Source organism: Hyperolius riggenbachi, chromosome 11, assembly GCF_040937935.1.
Source record: "Hyperolius riggenbachi isolate aHypRig1 chromosome 11, aHypRig1.pri, whole genome shotgun sequence".
In the NCBI taxonomy this organism is placed as follows: Eukaryota; Metazoa; Chordata; class Amphibia; order Anura; family Hyperoliidae; genus Hyperolius; species Hyperolius riggenbachi.
In genome coordinates, this window is record NC_090656.1 from 47,325,343 (window position 1) to 47,346,333 (window position 20,991).

A 20,991-nucleotide genomic window follows, 5' to 3' on the forward strand; every position below is an offset into this window, starting at 1 on the left:
TTAAATGCATTTTCATTATGATTTTAACTCCTTCACCCCTAACCCAAAATAAAATATCGCCATACATTGTACTAGGGACAACATTTAAACACTGTAATAAGTGGGACAAATAAAATGTGTGTTTATCTACAATATCACATTTTATTTTTAAACTACAATGGCTGAAAACTGAGAAATGATGATTTTTTTCATTTTTTTCTTCTTCTTCCCTGTCAAATTCATATAAAATAATATAATTCTTAGCATAAACTACTGCCCAAAGAAAGCCTAGTTTGTCCCACAAAAAATAATATATAGATCATTTCAGGGTTTTAATTAGCGATAAAGTTATTACCGAATGAATGGGAAGAGCTTTTGAAGGGGAAAAACCTGTGGTAGAGAAGTGGTTAAATTCTCACCATAGTCATTTGTCGATCGTATAGTCTAAGGCCAATTTAGGGGAAAGCCTGTTAACTTCAAACTGTTTTATGGTATGTGAGAGGATAACAGAGTGCCCAGGAAACCCACACAGACATGGGGAAAATATACAAACTCCATGCAGATTGTGACTTGACCCAGATAAATTCAAACAGAGGACCCAGCACTGCGAGGGACAAAAAGCTATCCTCTACACCACCATGATCCAATAAACATCTGATAAAAGTTTTCAGGTACTTCTGTGATGGAAGAGGTAATGTGTGGAGCAGCACTGAGGGGCGAGTACCTTTGTGATTCCCGGAGCAGTACAATGCCAGCACAGGCTACGGTTCATCCATTCTCATGTAGGGTTCTGATGAAATTGTAAATAGTAAGGTGGAAGCTCGATCCCTACTCCATGATCCTCTATTGGGTAGTAACTGACCACGTATGAGTTCAGGTCCCACGAATGGCTACAAATGACACTAAACACTTTTCAGCTCTAAATGTAAAGTGTGTAGAGGTGTAACCGCCCCCCTAAACATCACTATAGCAGTCCATTGAGACTGATCACATTTAAAGGAAATCTGTGTCAAGAGAGATATGGAGGCTGGCTCATTTATTTCCTTTTAAACAATACCAGTTGCCTGGCTGATGTCTTTGGCTGCAGTAGTGTCTGAATCACACACAGCTTCTAAGAAAATGCTAAAGACAATCTAACCTGCTGAGTTTACATAAGAAATGGCATTTAGAAAAGAACAACATGAGAAGTAAATCCAGCTGTATGCATCCAGCATAGAGATTGTCTATGAGATTATAATAATTCCTGCATGCATGCAAATGAATGGGCCAATCAGAAGCATTTCCTGCTGAATTGAATTGGTCCATTTCCACAATTTGCATTATAACTGGAATTATAAGCATCGCATTGACCACCTGTAATCCTGAGCAGATGTACACAGCCTGTGGGAATAACTCCAGGGAAATCCAGGTCACTCTTGGTTACTGCAAAACGTACTCTTTATTGTTCCCCAATAGTAGATAAGTGATCAAACAGCTAAGTAACCCCCCAATTCACTGTGAAATCATAGGCAAATGCAGGGGGGGTTTACAGATGCCCAGAATCCCCCCCCCCCCCCAGACCAGGGTCGGTGCAGTGTCTGGGGACAGGCGCAAGTACAGACCTCAGAATATGTGCAGGTATCCTGTAGCTCACAGCACTGACCCCTTTCTTTCCCTGCCACAGTTGACTATGGATGGAGCAGCAGTGTGTGTACAGAGCATAGAGCAGCAGCGTGTGTACAGAGCATGGAGCAGCAGCGTGTGTACAGAGCATGGAGCAGCAGCGTGTGTACAGAGCATGGAGCAGCAGCGTGTGTACAGAGCATGAAGCAGCAGCGTGTGTACAGAGCATGGAGCAGCAGCGTGTGTACAGAGCATGGAGCAGCAGCGTGTGTACAGAGCATGGAGCAGCATCGTGTGTACAGAGCATGGAGCAGCAGCGTGTGTACAGAGCATGGAGCAGCAGCGTGTGTACAGAGCATGGAGCAGCAGCGTGTGTACAGAGCATGGAGCAGCAGCGTGTGTACAGAGCATGGAGCAGCAGCGTGTGTACAGAGCATGGAGCAGCAGCGTGTGTACAGAGCATGGAGCAGCAGCGTGTGTACAGAGCATGGAGCAGCAGCGTGTGTACAGAGCATGGAGCAGCAGCGTGTGTGCAGAGCATGGAGCAGCAGCGTGTGTACAGAGCATGGAGCAGCAGTGTGTACAGAGCATGGAGCAGCAGTGTGTACAGAGCATGGTTCAGCAGTGTGAATAGTGCATGGAGCAGCAGCGTGCGTACAGAGCATGGAGCAGCAGCGTGCATACAGAGCATGGAGCAGCAGCGTGCGTACAGAGCATGGAGCAGCAGCGTGTGTACAGAGCATGGAGCAGCAGCGTGTGTACAGAGCATGGAGCAGCAGCGTGTGTACAGAGCATGGAGCATCAGTGTGTGTACAGAGCATGGAGCAGCAGCGTGTGTACAGAGCATGGAGCAGCAGCGTGTGTACAGAGCATGGAGCAGCAGCGTGTGTACAGAGCATGGAGCAGCAGCGTGTGTACAGAGCATGGAGCAGCAGCGTGTGTACAGAGCATGGAGCAGCAGCGTGTGTACAGAGCATGGAGCAGCAGCGTGTGTACAGCACATGGAACAGCAGCGTGTGTACAGAGCATGGAGCAGCAGCGTGTGTACAGTGAATGGAGCAGCAGTGTGTGTTCAGAGCATGGAGCAGCTCTGGGGACCTTAACAGTTAGGTATAAGCACAGCCCTGTGCTCCTGGTGGGTGAATGCTTCACTTTCACCTTCATTTCCAATGTCAGCTGTCCTCATTATTATCTGTATCCAAATTGTTTCTGATCTATCCCATTGTTCAGGAGCAGATCAACAGTTAGGAAATGTCAGATCCAGTCGGACAGAAAATTGCATTATGTGTACCCAGCATGATGTCCTACCATATTATTATACTGTATTGTGTGTGGCTGAGGGAGACCTTTCAGAAATCCCCCTTTGAAAATCCTGGGTTTGCCCCTGGAAATGGTAATTCATCCTAAACCCCTCCTCCCTGTCCCTTGCCCGGAGCCTCGCTGATAAGTCCTGAACAGGGATGCTCTCACGAGTAATAACTAGTGTGTAAACACTCCAATTTGTTATTTAAATGAGCATTAATTAGCTCAGGTGTGCGGCAGAGACAAAGGGTTAGTTACCCATAATTTTGCTTCCTCCCTGCACTCCAAAAAGCTTGCAAACATCTTATTAGACGCGTTGCAAGCCTCACTTCGGGCACTTCCTCCTTCAAGCCAGAAGGAGGAAGTGAGTGGTGATGAGGCTTGCAACGCATTTCAATAGGAAGTGTGCAAGCTATTTGGAGCGCATGGAGGATGCAGAATTATGGGTAACTAACCCTTTATGTCCCCGCCACACACCTGAGCTAATTAATACATTTCAATCACAAATTTGAGTGTTTACACACACATTATTACTCGTGATAGCATCCCTAGTCCTGAACTCTGAGGCCATCCCCACCTGTGTTGCCATGGCCTGCCCCCAGCTTGGCAGTCACCTATCAGGCTTCTTGAGAGTTTCAAGCAAAAACTACCCTGGTATAACTGCCTCGTAGGACCGTGGTTGGTCTCTAATCAATATTACAGTAAATCACTAACCTGTGTGACTCCGATGACACAACCACCACTCTGGATGGGACAGATTGGCGTAATAGGTCTTGCAGGAGAGAGACTAGATAAAAATGGCCAAGGTGATTGGCTTGAAAAGTCATTTCCAGATTATCTTCCGTCATCTGCCAGGGAGGCCCGAAAACAGCAGCGTTGCAGATTATCACGTGGAGGGGCCTGTGACAAGACAAAGAGACACATCATATAACACTTTATAGCAATTCTTTACTCAATGCATTTTCATGTAACCGACATGCGCAGCACAGTGTGCTGCTTCTTATACTTATTTCCCATCACTAAATTCTGATGCCTGCTTGGGGGCTGCCATCTTGTAGGTGATATCTGCACTATGCAAAGAATAAGGAGAAGCTACAGGAGTACTCAGCCAGCTATGTACAATTACCCTTACCTGTTATCTGAAACAATCACAAGTCACAACAGTGTGTTTTTAATAATGGCCTTGTCTTGTATCAGGGAGGCATCAGCCATAGTGCATATACATTTAAAACCATGCGCTCTGCATAATAAAATTAATAATGAACCTTCCCCATTAATCTTTTCTTCCTAATTTTTACAATTATATATACTTCTATTATTTTTTCCGTTCAAAGTGAAAAGTACACACTGTAGCAAAAAACCCACCTTTATTTCAGAAACAAATATCATCACCATTGATTGCGACAGGAGCATTATTTAAGTTGTGTGATAAACAGGAGAATAGTAGATAGAAAGTGTTTTATTATCTACAGTAGTGCTTTTAATTTTTTAAACTGGAATTGGTAAAAGTTAACTAAAACCACTGAAAAAGAGAGGATTTGGGGGGCCTACAGGCTCTGGGGCCCTGGACAATTGCCCAGGTTGCCCAAATGGAAGTGCTGGCCCTGCCTTCTATAGACTCAGTCAGTAAGATGTTAAAGAGGAGCTGTCAGCCATACTATCTCAGAACCCCCCCCCCCCCCCCAACAAATATAAGTAGATAAATACTTGCCATACTTACATAACATATGTATTGCACTGTCCATGTTTTGATTTTAGTGATTTTTCTACAGTAAAATAAAAAAAAATCCTTCTCAGCATTTCCCATTTTAGCTGTGGCTATTTTGAAGCCAATCCTGATGCCATTTCCTCCCTTACTCTCCTCTGCCTGATTTGGCCGCCCTTCACTATAGAAAGTGCATTGTCTCAGCATGAGACATTTTGGCCAATCAGAGAGGAACAGAGGTGTGGGAGGGGAAAACCGGAGGGAAAGAGGCTTCAGCCAATCAGGCTGCATTAGTTAAGTCTGAGTGGACATAGAGAAGCAAAAAAGGACAACCCAACATGCCCTGCAACTTCCTTTTTGTGTACCAAATTTTGTGTGTACCAAATAAGCGTCAGGTAAACTGGGGAATGATTATTTATCAGCAAGAAAAGTAATAGTGATTTTAACTTTTGGATTGCCTGGTTAGCATCCCTATTACTTGTTTAACAGATACAAATAAAGAATTGATTTTTGATTTTATGCCCGACAGTTACACTTTAACAATTCCTTGTTGATGATAACTTTGTGCAGATTTATACGCCTCACAAATGGACCAATCAAATGCAGGAGCAAACAAATGACAGCCTATAAACTCCATGCAGATGGGGACTGAACCCAGGACTCGAGTGCTGCAAGGCAAGACTGCTAATCACTGCGCCCCCATGCTACCCACTAGAGGATATGCATACACATGTGATTATTCTTCCATAGAGTTCTGATATACCTGTAAAGGCATCAAGCTTCCCATGAAGAGATGGCAGGCTATTCCTAGCAGTGGGACAGCGATGCCTAACGTACGCAGACATTCTTGCTCATGGAGCGGATGATTTAACACAATTGTCATGACAAAGTGACTGGAGAGATGTGAACAGCTCCTGGTCACTTGTCAAATGACCCCGGCTCTTCTCTCTCGATAAAAGTCTGCAGAAATTAAATGGGAGCACCTGAAGTGTATCCCCTCGCTCCCTTGAGCAGCTGTCGCCTCCACTCTCCCCCCCATCTCCTGCCTTGACTTTCTCAGCTCGGTTTATCAGAAGGAATACAAGGAAAGCGAGAGGAATGGGAAGGTTCACTACCTGCATGGTGAAGACAGGTCCCTTGCTAAAACAAACAAGTCAGAACATAATTCTTCAAACACTATCTGTTCGTGTTATCCTAAAGTGACCTCTTCACAACCCTATCAGAAATCTCACCTGAATTATTTCAAGAGCTGGAACTTCAACCTGACCCTCAGTGCTGGAGAGACATGGGCTGAATTTTAAATCCAATGTTGACAACAAGCTGTGAATTCACTTTAGATTTTAGCCGTTATATTGTACATGGTTGTTTAGGGACTCTTAAAGAGACACTGAAGCGGAAAAAAAATGATGTAATGAATTGGTTGTGTACTATGAATAATTACTAGAAGATTAGCAGCAAAGAAAATATTCTCATACTTTTATTTTCAGGTATATAGTGTTTTTTCTAACATTGCATCATTCTCTAATATGTGCAGTTTACACAACACTCAGCATTCAAAATGAGTCTTTCAGAGCAGACTGTGAAGTAATGACCTCCTCTCTAGCAGAGGAAAAGTAAATAGTCCAGGAACAGTTGAGATAATAAAAGTCAGATAACAGCCCTCTCCACGCAGGGCCGAGCCTGGGCGGGTGCTGCGGGTGCAAAGCACCCAGGCGCCGCCCGGCCGCCGCTCTCCCCCTGTGGCCGAAGCTTGCTCGCTCCCTCTAGCCGCCACGTCAGACCTCGATCAGGTGGGCGGGTGCTAGGACCTAGCACGCCGCACTGATATGCGGAAGTGACATCACTTCCGCATATAGAGCGGGTGCGTCCAGCGCCCTCTCACTGGTCGGGTCGCCCGCTGATTGAGGTCTGAAGCTGCGGAAAGGTGAGGGGGGAGCGGCGGCGGCTAGAGGGGAGCGGAGCGCAGCGCTCCTGTCACTAACTACCTAAACAGGGACCCTATACCCCCTGGCTACCTAGACTGGGCACATATACCCCCCTGGCTACCTAGACTGGGCACATATACCCCCCTGGCTACCTAGACTGGGCACATATACCCCCCTGGCTACCTAGACTGGGCACATATACCCCCTGGCTACCTAGACTGGGCACATATACCCCCTGGCTACCTAGACTGGGCACATATACCCCCCTGGCTACCTAGACTGGGCACATATACTCCCTGGCTACCTAGACTGGGCACATATACCCCCTGGCTACCTAAACTGGGCACATATACCCCCTGGCTACCTAGACTGGGCACATATACCCCCTGGCTACCTAGACTGGGCACATATACCCCCTGGCTACCTAAACTGGGCACATATACCCCCTGGCTACCTAGACTGGGCACATATACCCCCTGGCTACCTAAACTGGGCACATATACCCCCTGGCTACCTAGACTGGGCACATATACCCCCTGGCTACCTAAACTGGGCACATATACCCCCTGGCTACCTAGACTGTCCACATATACCCCCTGGCTACCTAGACTGGGCACATATACCCCCTGGCTACATATGCTGGGCACATATACCCCTGCCTACATATACTGGGGACATATACCCCTGCCTACATATACTGGGGACATATACCCCTGCCTACATATACTGGGGACATATACCCCTGCCTACATATACTGGGGACATATATCCCTGGCTATATATTCTGGGGACACTGGCTGTTTGTCATTATGTGCATTTACTGGTGAAAATCTGTCTCTTATTATGTGCATTTGCTGGTGAAAAGCTGTCTCTTCTGTGCATTTGCTGGTGAAAAGCTGTCTCTTCTGTGCATTTGCTGGTGAAAAGCTGTGTCTTCTGTGCATTTGCTGGTGAAAAGCTGTCTCTTCTGTGCATTTGCTGGTGAAAAGCTGTCTCTTCTGTGCATTTGCTGGTGAAAAGCGGTCTCTTGTTATGTGCACTTACTGGTGAAAAGCGGTCTCTTGTTATGTGCACTTACTGGTGAAAAGCGGTCTCTTGTTATGTGCACTTACTGGTGAAAAGCGGTCTCTTGTTATGTGCACTTACTGGTGAAAAGCGGTCTCTTGTTATGTGCATTTACATGGGGAAAAGCGGTCTCTTGTTATGTGCATTTACATGGGGAAAAGCGGTCTCTTGTTATGTGCATTTACATGGGGAAAAGCGGTCTCTTATGTGCATTTACTGGTGAAAAGCGGTCTCTTGTTATGTGCATTTACATGGGGAAAAGCTGTCTCTTATGTGCATTTAGTGGGGGAATTTTGTCAGTAAAAATAATCTTTTGTCAGTAAATTTTTAGGTATTTGTCAGTAAAAATAACGTGAAAGGGTGGCAACACTGGCAGGCTGCGTGGCACAACGGGAAAGATACAGGCAGCCCACCTTGGGCTTGGCAGGGGGGAGGAGACGACGTCAGCGAGCAAGAGTAGGGTGGCCGCAGGCAGCCATAAATACGCAGTGTGTGACTGCGTCGCACTCGCAGAGCCTCTCAGCCTGAGTCAGTCCAGAGACTAGCAGACTCGCAGGAAGCCAAAGCCAGCCAGGAGCAAGCCCATGGAAGAGGGGTAGGAATGGGGTATCACATGCATGCGTAAAGAGGTGGAAGGTGTGGGTGTGATTAGGCAGGACATGGGTGTGGTTATGTGGTTGGGCGCGGTTAATTTAACCACTCCCATAGGCGTCAGAGGAAATCTTGCACCCAGGTGCCAGGCACCCCAGGCTCACCCGTCTCCACGACTAACTTAGTCGGAGAGCTTAATGGATTGTTTGCATAGAGATAACAACTGGAGTTTCTCAACTCTTCCTGTACTGGAAACAATTAGACTGATGTATCTGATCTTAATGTTTTATTTCTTAGCTGTACTACACATACAAATCATAATATCATAATTTTTTTTTCGCTTCAGTGTCTCTTTAAGTCTATTAAAGGGAATCTAAAGCGAAAATAAACGTATGATATAATGATTTGAATGTGTAGTACTGCTAAGAAATAAAACATCATTAGCACAGCTATGAGTCTCATATTGTTTCCAGTACAGGAAGAGTTAAGAAACTTCAGTTATCTATGCAAAAGAGCTTCTGCGAGCTCTGCGACTTTATAAAGCGTGGACAGTAATGTTTTTTGAAGCACTTATCTCAACTGTCTCATTGTTTTTTCTTTGTTCATGGTTTTTCTGCAGAGGAAAGTTCAAAGGTTCACTAGCCTGCTCTGTGAAATCATTTAAAATGCTGAGTGTATTGTGGAAACTGCAATTATTAGAGAATGATGCAATGTTATATAAAAATAAAAAAGCTATACACCTGAAAATAAAAATATGACACCATTTTCTTTGCTACTAATGTTCCACTAATTATCCTCATTTCACAACCAATTCATTATATCACGAAGATGAAATATACTTTTCAATAGTGGGGCGTCAGATTTTTATTTTTCTGCCCAGAGTCTTCCTTTGCAGACATTTTTCTCCTGTGATTCCTTCCCATGGAGATTTGTGGCTTGAAAAAGAACTCGAGGTGTGAGACATATGGAAGCTGCCATATTTATTTCCTTTAAAACAATATCAGTTGTCTGGCAGTGCTGCTGATTCTTTTGGTCAGAAGGTTCTAAATCGCATACCTGCATGCAGATAATCTTGTCAGATGTGTCACAGACACCTGATCTACAGGCTTGTGCAGGGGCTATGGCTTAAAGTATTACAGGCAGAGGATCAGCCATGCAATGTGCATTATTTAAAAGGAAATAAACAGTTCAGCCTCCATATCACCCTGTTTTTAACAGGTGATTGCCGCAGTCAGCTTTCTATACATAACAATTCATGTGGCGCAACAAAACCTGCCAAGGACAACTACAATATGAGAGGAGGAGGGGGGGGGGGGGGGCGTTTGTTAAAGGACATCCAAGGTGAAAATAAACTGATGAGATATACCATTGTATCTATCCTCCTCCTCCTAAAATGACTTTTTTTTTTTTTTTAGATATCCCACAGTTTTATTTTATATTTAAATCTATCTAGTTTTTAAGTTTTTACTGTTTCAATGTCTCTGTTCAATGACACCTTCCTTGAAGTATTCCAGAGCTCAAATCTATGAACAATTGACTCTTTATCTCTTTCCTGCTCTCAGAAGCCATTTTCTGACAGGAAGTGTTTTATGGCTGTAAATACTCACCAGTGAGGGTTACGCTATAGTCCGACCCGGACAGAAACTTGCATACCTGAATTTTAACTTTTTTAGGCAGAGAAAGAAAAAAAAGGGAGCACAGCATAGTCATTTGTGTGCTTGGCACTGTAAATACACGTGTATCTCATCATGTCACGTCACCTCGGTTGTCCTTTAGGCAGGGAACACACTTGACTATTTTCGTGCGTGTTTTCTGCACAGAAAAACTGAGAACTCATGTTAATCAATGTGCCAGTGCACACTTACTGTGTTGTTCGCACGCAGGAAAAAAACTGACATTCTGCATGATGACTCTGCACATTTTGGCAGTTTTCTCTATCAATTACATCAGCTGCTGTGAAAAAACGTGCACGTTTTCCTGCATGGAAACACACTTGGTGTGCAGAAAAAGTATGTAGAAAAACGCGCGCGGAAAACTGAAAGTCAAGTGTGTTCCCTGCCTGAAGGATTACCGCTATTCAAAAGCATATATTGAAGTAATCATTAACAGCATAGCACCAGTGAAGAGCTAATAGTGTGGTTGAGGGAGAGCCCATAGTGCCCCCCCTCCCCCAGTCCAAGGGCCCAGGTCGGTTGCAACCTCTGCATATCCTATTGCTATGCCACTGCATTCCAGGGACACAGGAAATGAGAGAGCAATAAAAACTAGTCAGGAATCCTAAAGTCTATAACACACGCTAGACTATTATTGTTGGAATCACCTCAGCCAAGGCTCTAGCACATGTACAGGCATCCCCTTAAATCTGGTGAGGTTTCTTAATTGTTGGCATGCAAGATCTTATAGCAACAGACTTCATTGTTCCCCTCCCGTGGGAAGCCACTCAGTTAATTCCGGCACTGTTGTCCCTACTCCTTTCTTCATAGTCACAGGAGGCAACACCCATCTGCTGCCTAGCAACATGCCTATACAGGATCGGGGCTCTGCAGTGTCACTCACAGGATTGAGTTTGATCCTGGCGAGCGACACAAATTGGGGGTAAATTGTGCATGTATGCTCACTTTAACTTGCAGCTTGAAAAATGGACCAATCGAATTCCACCTCGGTGGGATTTTTTTTTTTTTCAAGATGAACAAATTTGCTAAATCCTGCATCAACTTGAAATGATTTGCATCTCACAGACCATCCCTTGATACCACTTACAACAGAGAAGCAGGATTGCACAACTGCAGTTGGAGAATCTTGAATACTAACCATGAAAAGCATTGACGAAATTAGTAGATACGCTTAAAAAATGCCCTTTATTGATACTTTGTAAATTATTGTTGTGTATTTACATAGTGCCACAGCATTATACAGAGTACATAGTCATGCCGCCAGCTGTCCTTCAGAGGAACTCACCATCTAACTCTAACCTCTACCATAAATATAGAGACTCTATCACAGACAAGGGCCACAATTCACTCAGCATTACCGCATTTGGTAATGCAGAAAACAGCTGATTTTACCAATCACCTTGGCAAATGCAAATTCAATAAACCTGTTACTGCACTCAAACACGTAGGGGCAGCATGACAGAGCCTTCTGTCATGCTGCCCCTACGTTTTGGAACTCCTTACCTCAACAGATCAGGACAGCTCCATCCCTGGACGTGTTTAAATCCAGACTGAAAACCCACCTGTTCAGTTTGGCATTTGCAGAAATATAACTTTTGTTGTGTGAATACTTCATCCTACTAATTACTGAATCTGAGAGAGCCTAAGCGCTTTCAGTCCTATGGGAGAAAAGCGCTATAGAAATGTTATTGTATTATTGTATTGTATTGTAAAAGTAAAATTACTGATTTGTTCGGTAAATACTTTTAAGAAATGCCAAGAAATTGCAATTCACAGAGATTAAAGCATTCGGTAAATCAAGTAAAAGTGTTTGGTATTTTTCTCCAGCCGGGAATGTACAATCTTCATGCGGTAAAAGTTGACAGATGAAGCCAATAGGGAGAGCCACACAGCCCTGCTTCTCACCCCATTTGATCTGATGCACTGGCGGGCAGGACTTGATTAGGACAGAGAAGGAAGATAAGACATTTAAAAAAGGCTTTTTCTGTATCCCTTTAGTTGTGCATATCTGTATACTGATACACAAACAAGCTCTCTCTAGTTTGCATGTATGCACACCTAAAGGGATGTTGGGGATGCACTGGACAGAAAAAGCAATTGTGGGAAGAATCTCAGCTTCCTGCTAGACCTACTCCACAGCTGGAGAAACTTACCGAGCAGGGCTAAGTGAATTGAAGCATGTTCTTGTCAGTATATTACCCAACTACTTTAGAGGACAAAAACCAGGGGAAAATATATACTAAATCTGGTGCATCCATGGTGAAGGGGCATCTTGTGGATTATGTCTCCTTTGTATCTCGTGTGTCTCCCTGTGTCCTCATGTGTCCTCCTCTATGCCCCTTTGTGTCCCCGTGTCTTCCTCTGCATGGGCACAGTATAGAGAGTCCCCGACATTGCCCTCGATTCATAAAAGTGAGTGTGGTAGTTAAGAGAAGCGTGGGAAATTAATGCTAGCACGGTGGCGTAGTGGTTAGCTCTCTCGCCTTGCAGCGCTGGGTCCCTGGTTCGAATCCCAGCCAGGGCACTATCTGCAAAGAGTTTGTATGTTCTCTCCGTGTCTGCGTGGGTTTCCTCCGGGCACTCCGGTTTCCTCCCACATTCCAAAAACATACGGATAAGTTAATTGGCTCCCCCTAAAAAATTGGCCCTAGACTACAGTACTTACACTACATAATATAGACATATGGCAATGGTAGGGATTAGATTGTGAGCTCCTTTGAGGGACAGTTAGTGACAAGATATATATATACACTGTACAGCGCTGCGTAATATGTCGGCGCTATATAAATACTAAAAATAATAATAAAAATAATAATAATAATAATAAATGAGGGTTTTTGCAGTAAATTCATTAAAAAAAATTCAGAGTGCGAGGTGATTGCGATAGCAGTCGGTAAGTGCGCTGTAAGTGTGCGGTGTGGTGCAGAAAGCTATCGGTATAATTTGCTGAGTGCGGTAGTTTGCCGCTGACTTCCTAATGACAAGGTGCATGCTGGGTAGAAGTGGGCAGTTTTAGACACGTGACTAATTTTTTATAAATTGTCAAAAACAAAAAAAATTATAATATATATATATATATATATATATATATATATATACACACACACACATTTATAATATATATATATATATATATATATATATATATATATATATATATATATATATATACACACACACACAGTACAGACCAAAAGTTTGGACACACCTTCTCATTCAAAGAGTTTTCTTTATTTTCATGACAATGAACATTGTAGATTCACACTGAAGGCATCCACACTATGAATTAACACATCTCGATTGGGTTCAGGTCTAGTGACTGTAGAGGCCAGGTCATCTGGTGCAGCACCCTGGTCAAATAGCCCTTACACAGCCTGGAGGTGTGTTTGGGGTCATTGTCCTGTTGAAAAATAAATCATGGTCCAACTAAACACAAACCGGATGGAATAGCATGCCACTGCAAGATGAGGTGGTAGCCATGCTGGTTCAGTATGCCTTCAATTTTGAATAAATCCCCAACAGTGTCACCAGCAAAGCACCCCCACACCATCACACCTTCTCCATGCTTCACGGGGGGAACCAGGCATGTAGAGACCATCCGTTCACCTTTTCTAAGTCACACAAAGACACAGTGGTTGGAACCAAAAATCTCAAATTTGGACTCATCAGACCAAAGCACAGATTTCTACTGGTCTAATGTCCATTACTTGTGTTCTTTAGCCCAAACAAGTCTCTTCTGCTTGTTGCCTGTCCTTAGCAGTGGTTTCCTAGCAGATATTCTACCATGAATGCCTGATTCACACAGTCTCCTCTTAACAGTTGTTCTAGAGATGTGTGTGCTGCTAGAACTCTGTGTGGCATTGACCTGGTCTCTAATCTGAACTGCTGTTAACCTGTGATTTCTGAGGCTGGTGACTCGGATGAACGTATCCTCCGAAGCAGAGGTGACTCTTGGTCTTCCTTTCCGCATGTGAGCCAGTTTCTTTGTAGCGTTTGATGGTTTTTGAGACTGAAAAATTGGGAAAACTTTGAAAGTGTCCCCAAGTGCAGACTGACTGACCTTCATTTCTTAAAGTAACGATGGCCACTCGTTTTTCTTTACTTAACTGCTTTTTTCTTGCCATAATACAAATTCTAACAGTCTATTCAGTAGGACTATCAGCTGTGTATCCACTTGACTTCTCCACAACGCAACTAATGGTCCCATCCCTATTTATAAGGCAAGAAATGCCACTTATTAAACCTGACAGGGCACACCTGTGAAGTGAAAACCATTTCAGGTGACTACCTCTTGAAGTTCATCAAGAGAATGCCAAGAGTGTGCAAAGCAGTAATCAAAGCAAAAGGTGGCTACTTTGAAGAACCTAGAATATGACATATTTTCAGTTGTTTCACACTTTTTGGTTATGTACTATACTTCCACATGTGTTAATTCATAGTTTGAATGCCTTCAGTGTGAATCTACAATGTCCATAGTCCTGAAAATAAAGAAAACTCTGAATGAGAAGGTGTGTCCAAACTCTTGGTCTGTAGTGTGTGTGTGTGTGTGTGTGTGTGTGTGTGTGTGTGTGTGTGTGTGTGTGTGTGTGTGTGTGTGTGTGTGTGTGTGTGTGTGTGTGTGTGTGTGTGTGTGTGTGTGTGTGTGTGTGTGTGTGTGTGTGTGTGTGTGTGTGTGTGTGTATATTATCTATATATTATTCTTATAAATGATCTAACTCTGTACAATTTCTAAAAACCTGAGTGATATTACAAACACCCTTCCTCATCTGTATCCTTAAAAATTCCATAACATTAAGTTGAAAGGGCTCCATTTGTCACCTAAAATGCTACTGAGTAGAGCAAACTCTCCAGGTCTTTGTTGGCGATAACAACACGTTACTTATTGCTTCCTTACTCCCCCTTTTTTCATGAATACAATTCATTCAGTTTACCGACAAACAACATTTTCATTACCGCACTATTACCGCATGCGGTAATACATGCGTAAACATGCGTTACATTTTATGAACATTTTATTTTACTAACAACAACATACCATGCGGTCATTTACCACTAGGGCGATAACGCATGCGATAATACTTTATGAATCGAGGCCATTGCGGTGGGTTGGAGGTTGGTATTGGCAGGCGTTCACAAGTCAGGCACTCCCTGCATTTAAAGAGACACCGTAACCAAGAATTGAACTTCATCCCAATCAGTAGCTGATTTCCCATGAGAAATCTTTTCCTTTTCTCAAACAGATCAACAGGGGGCTCTGTACGGCTGATATTGTGGTGAAACCCCTTCTACAGTGTTATGTCAGTGCCTCACAGCTCTGAGGTTCTCACATCACACTGTGGGAGCCTTGTTGCATTGTGGGAAATCACAGCTGTTTCCAACTGTCAAAAATTCAAGCAGCATCTCCTTCCAGTGACATCACCTAGCTAGCAGTAAAAATGTCACCATGTGATAAATTTCAGAATATAAATCAGGGAAAAGAAAAACATTTACAATGAGCAAGCAAACACTGACTAAATCATTAATACATAATTATTGTAATAATTTAGCACTTTTTTATTACATTATTTTCACTGGAGTTCCTCTTTAAGCTATAAGACGCAACGGTTAATACTAGTAGTACCGTATGGCACATTATGTAACGTGAAGCATTTCATGAAAATGTCCTTTGATGTAAACTTTGCAATAGTAGCTGGAAGTGAGTGATCCCTGGGAAACGTGTGACTGTTTTCTGTTAGGCCCGGTTCACACTTGCGGAGGCCCTCCGGAATCGCCGTGCCGGAGCCGCACCGCCTGCAGAACGGACGGAACGGACGCACGGCATAGCAATTAAAGCCTATGCGTCCGTTCACATGGGTCCGTTCTGCAGAACCGGAGCCGGACCGGATCCGGGCCGGATCCGGACTCCGGCCTCCGTTCCAACATGCGCTATTTTTTCATCCGGCCCCTCCGGCAGCCGTATCCGGGGCGGAGCCGGACTGCACCATCCGGCCAATACAAACAAATGGGAACCGGAGGCCGCACAACACACTGGCTGAGAAATCCGGATGTTCTACCCCACTTCCTATGCGGATTGTTGCGGCGATATTGGCTGGGGACACATGGGCAATCATTTTGGAGTGGAGCAGCACGAGCTGGAGGTGTTGGCAGGATGTTGGCAGCATGTCGGAGGTGGAGGTGAGTGCTAAACAGCAGAGGGCCTGATTCCACAGGTCCCCCTTCTGCTGACCTCCCAGACCCCAACATTTTTTTTTTTTTTTTACGTACTTTGCCAAACGGATCCGGATCGCATCCTGATTACCACCTGATGCAACCTGACCGGATCCGGATCGGATCCGGATCAGAACCGTACGGTTCCGATCCGGATCCGGTCCTGGATCCGGTCAGGTCATCCGGTCCGTTTGGCAAACAACCGCTAATGTGAACCGGGCCTAAATGACAGTCAGAGTTTTGCGGAGAATTGTCTTATCCATACAGCACACGTATGAGCTTTCTTCCATAATGCACGCTCTACGGCTTGCGTTGCTTTTATTATGTTGTTAACTAGGCCTATAAAACACCAAGGACGTTCTAGACAAGCGCTGTACTCACTGCTGGTCACACTAATAATCTGCCCTATAGCTATTGGAGGGAAGGGGCCCTTTGCAATTAAAAAGGAATACTATAAAGTGACCACGAAGGTCAAAATCTTGTCCCCGGGTTTCGATCCAAACGATTATTATGAAAGCAATGCTTCAATGCAACTATAATCCGGCAACTAATCCGCACACAGGGAAATAATAGTGAGTGAAGTCGTCTTTTATACAGATTGTCTTATATGGTTTGTATTGACAGCATTCCCTATGTGTCAAAATAAAAGCAACAATACAGCACCTTCTTCAGTTTCTTCCTATACGTATTTTTACCTTGCTTTCTTACTGATGTAAAACACTACTCCCTTCTCCACATCTTAGCCAGGGCCAGTTTAAGCCGCACAGGGGCCCCGGGTCCAAAGGTAACCTGGGGCCCCCAACAAAGTCAGCCCTTGGGGCCCCGATCTGGCCCGTCACAGTCCACCCCAACCAAGGGAGAGATGTTAGTTGTGTACAGCATTGCAGTGCTGCACAGTATATGCTGAGGCCACATGGGCCCACACTACAGCCCCCATAATACCTTGCATTGCCTACTGTTCGTACCAGGTAAGCCGCTCCTACCCAATTATTATTATTATTATTTAGTATTTATATAGCGCTGATATCTTCTGAAGCGCTGTTCAGAGTATATTGTCTTGTCACTTAACTGTCCCTCTGAAGAGCTCACAATCTAATCCCTGCCATAGTCCTATGTCTATGTATGTATTGTGCAGTGTATGTATCGTAGTCTAGGGCCAATTTAGGGGGAAGCCAATTAACTTATCTGCATGTTTTTGGGATGTGGGAGGAAACCGGAGTGCCGAGAGGAAACCCAAGCAGACACGGGGAGAACATACAAACTCCTTGCAGATGTTGACCTGGCTGGGATTCGAACTGGGGACCCAGCGATGCAAGGCAAGAGCGCTAACCACTACGCCACCGTGCTGCCCAATGAGCGGTCACCTTGTACAAGCAGTAGGCCATGCAAGGGATTGTAGGGGCTGAAGTTAGATGTGTGTGGCCTACACATCTCTTATGCAGCGCTGCAATGCCCTGCAGCCAGCCACACATATTACAGGGGCCCCGTGAGCAGTAGAGGTGGGGAAGAGACCACCTCGAGTTCCGGCGGTGCAGGGGGACCTGGCAATTGCCCCCTTTGCATTAATGCCAGTGCTGGCGCTGATCTTAATAAACCTCAATTAATACAACATTCCAAATATAAAGGAACTTGAGCCTCCACAGCCCCAAAAGTAACAAAAAAAAAAAAAAACACCCCTAAACAATCATCTAATAAAGATGTCTGAATCCAACACTACAGAAACAAATGAACCGGGCCTAAATGACATGTGTGCTGTTTAACCACTTCAATACCACAGGTTTTTTACCCTTAAGGACCAGAGCAATTTTCCCATCATGCTCCTCCCATTCATTCGCCAATAACTTTATCGCTACTTATCACATTGAAATTATCTATATATTATTTTTTGCAGGATAAACTAGGCTTTCTTTAGGCAGTACTTTTTTGCTAAGAATTATTTTATTTATATGCATTTTGCAAGGAAGAAGAAGAAAAAACATGAAAAAAATCACAATTTCTCAGCTTTTAGCCATTGTAGTTTCAAAATAAAATGTGCTTTTGATGATGAGACAGACATTTTATTTGCCGGTTATTTCAATATTTAAATTGTGTTTCCTGGATCCCAGGGTTACTTGAAAACTCTGCAGGGGTTCCTTGGCATTTTCCCCCATCGTGGGGGAAGTATAATAGAGCACATTGGCATCAATTCACCAGAGAGGATTTACTAAGAGAAAAAAGGTAGGTAGTTTATCTCATGAGGTATTTTAACACTCTGGAGTCAATTCACCAGTGTGAGAGGACAGAGAGAAAAGTGTTCGATAGCAGGGGATAATGGAGAGATATGCATGAGGAAAGTGTGAGAAAGCAGAGAGTTAGGTAATCTGTATTAATGATTTACATGGGATACTTTTCCTCTCTGTAAGCTTGAAAGTGAAGCATTGTGGGTAGGAGGCGGAGTTTTACCACTACCTGACCAGAGTATTCCCGCCGTTTACTGCCGGATCATATCATAAATCATATCACGAGTCTGAACTTCTTCACCACCTCTGTCTCAGTAAAATTATCAAGAACTGTTCTCTCACGAAAAATACGAGGGGCGATTAAACAGACCCTCCTCCTGCGCCTTCGTCTCCTCATTATAGAAGCAAGCTCTAAGGCCTAGTGCACACCAGAGCGGTTCGGCTGCGTTTTGCGATCCGCTTGCGGCTGCGGATACGCTTGGGTAATGTATTTTAATGGGCTGGTGCACACCAGAGCGGGAGGCGTTTTGCAGAAACGCATACTCCCGGGCTGCTGCAGATTTTGTATTGCGGAGGCGTTTCTGCCTCAATGTTAAGTATAGGAAAAACGCAAACCGATCTGAAAAACGGCACTTCAGAGCGGTTTGCCAGGCGGTTTTTGTTACAGTAGCTGTTCAGTAACAGCTTTACTGTAACAATACATGAAATCTACTACACCAAAAACGCTTCACAAAACCGCAAAACGCTAGCTGAAACGCTACAGAAAAATAAGAAAAAGCATTTCAAAATCTGCTAGCATTTTGCGGATCTGCTAGCAGATTTTGGTGTGCACCAGGCCTAACAGAGTAAGCTCAAAAGGCTCCATCTTCCACAGCAGCAGCTGCTGTGTGAAAACCATGATATCTCCAGGTTCATTCAGGGGATAAAGAGATGAAAAAATAACGAATGGACACACCCCCTTTCTTCCCTGGTGAATTGTGATTTGGAGAAAAACTAACTACTAACTATCACTTATTTATCTCATACTTATCTCACATTTATCTTTTGCATTTCTCTTGGTCGATATTTTCCCCTATACTTCTGGAGAATTGCTATTTGGAGATATCACAGGAGGTAAATTACCTCCCAAGAGATAAATAGGTTGGTAACCTCTGGTGAATTGACGCCATTATATTAGGAGGGTACTGTAAAAAGAAGCACTAAATTGGGGGTCAGAATAATAATGAGCATTAATAAAAAGCACTAGAACAAGGAGACTGTATAATGAGCAGCAGTGTAATAGGAGGTCCCAAAATTAACAGCCTTACCTACTTTTAAAGACCATACCTCTAAATGTAGGGGTTCCTCAATATCAAAAACTTGTTTTGCAGGGGTTCCTTGAGATCTAAAAGTTATTTGCAGGGTTCCTCCAGCCCGGGGTAAAAAGGATGAGATAGGCTGATGTATGGTGATAATATTTTATTTGCAAATAAAGGTGTCTATTTTTTCGTTTAGTTTTTTTTATATTATAATAATAATAGTTACAAGACTTTATTTACAAAAGCCACAGTGACATACACTCATGTACAGTATATATATTGGGCAGCGGATAATAACCTCCATTTTCGTTGCACGCTGTGATCCATCAGGCAGAACAAGCTCTACAACTTGTACCATTACGTGAAAGTAAAACCATCCTTGATTAAAGTGGCATAAAACCCAGCATTTCTTCTTTGCTTTAAATGATTATTTACAGCATACAATATATTACCCACATTTTTTTAAGCAGATGAGCATTCAATGGGTTAAAACACAGGACTTACTTTTTCAATAGAATGCTCCCTGCAAGGAGATCTGAATCCGCACTGGTGATCACATTATCTTATGTTTACTTAATTGTAGCAGAGAGGAATGTAAACATTCCCTGATTGTGTGCAGAAACTGTGTCCAGAACAGATACACTGCTCAGAAATCATTACTGGGTACATTACAATATAAATACACCAGTTATGAATAAAATGCAATGGCAGCTTTTAGAGCAAATACAACTGTACTTTTGGAACTTTCTAAATGAATAATAATACTTATGCACAAAAGCAAAATATGATGACTGTACGGGATATAAAAAGTAGGAACACACAATTTTTTGAATATTATGTCAGCGTTTAATACTGCTTTAAAGTGTAACTGTCGGGCATAAAATCAAAAATCAATTCTTTATTTTTATCTGGTAAACAAGTAATACGGATGCTAACCAGGCAATCCGATAGTTAAAATCTCTATTACTTTTCTTGTTTATAAATGATCATTCCCCAGTTTACCTGACTCTTATTTGGCACGTTGCCGCACAAAGGAAGTTGCAGGGCATGCTGGGTTGTCTTTTTTTGCTTCTTTATTTCCCCTCACACTTAACTAATGTACAGAAGCAAAAAAATGACAACCCAGCATGCCCTGCAACTTCACTATAGAAAGTGCATTGTCTCAGCATGAGACATTTTGGCCAATCAGAGAGGAACAGAGGTGTGGGAGGGGAAAACAGGAGGGAAAGAGGCTTCAGCCAATCAGGCTGCATTAGTTAAGTCTGAGTGGACATAGAGAAGCAAAAAATGACAACCCAGCATGCCCTGCAACTTCCTTTTTGTGTACCAAATTGTGTGTACCAAATAAGAGTCAGGTAAACTGGGGAATGATCATTTATAAACAAGAAAAGTAATAGAGATTTTAACTTTTGGATTGCTTGATTA

General features: G+C 43.5%; 1 protein-coding gene across 7 annotated transcripts in view; it reads right to left on the reverse strand.

Moving 5' to 3' along the window:
* The window catches only part of WWOX (WW domain containing oxidoreductase), a 1,347,942-nt gene that overhangs the window by 924,634 nt on the left and 402,317 nt on the right, over nucleotides 1–20,991 (reverse strand). For all 7 annotated transcript variants that reach the window (XR_011024636.1, XM_068259546.1, XM_068259545.1 and 4 more), the window contains exon 8: nucleotides 3,598–3,783. Coding sequence is in view for 6 of the 7 variants with exons in the window: in XM_068259546.1 (XP_068115647.1) it covers nucleotides 3,598–3,783 (186 nt within the window). In the remaining variant the exon portion in view is untranslated. The remainder of the gene's footprint in view (nucleotides 1–3,597; nucleotides 3,784–20,991) is intronic.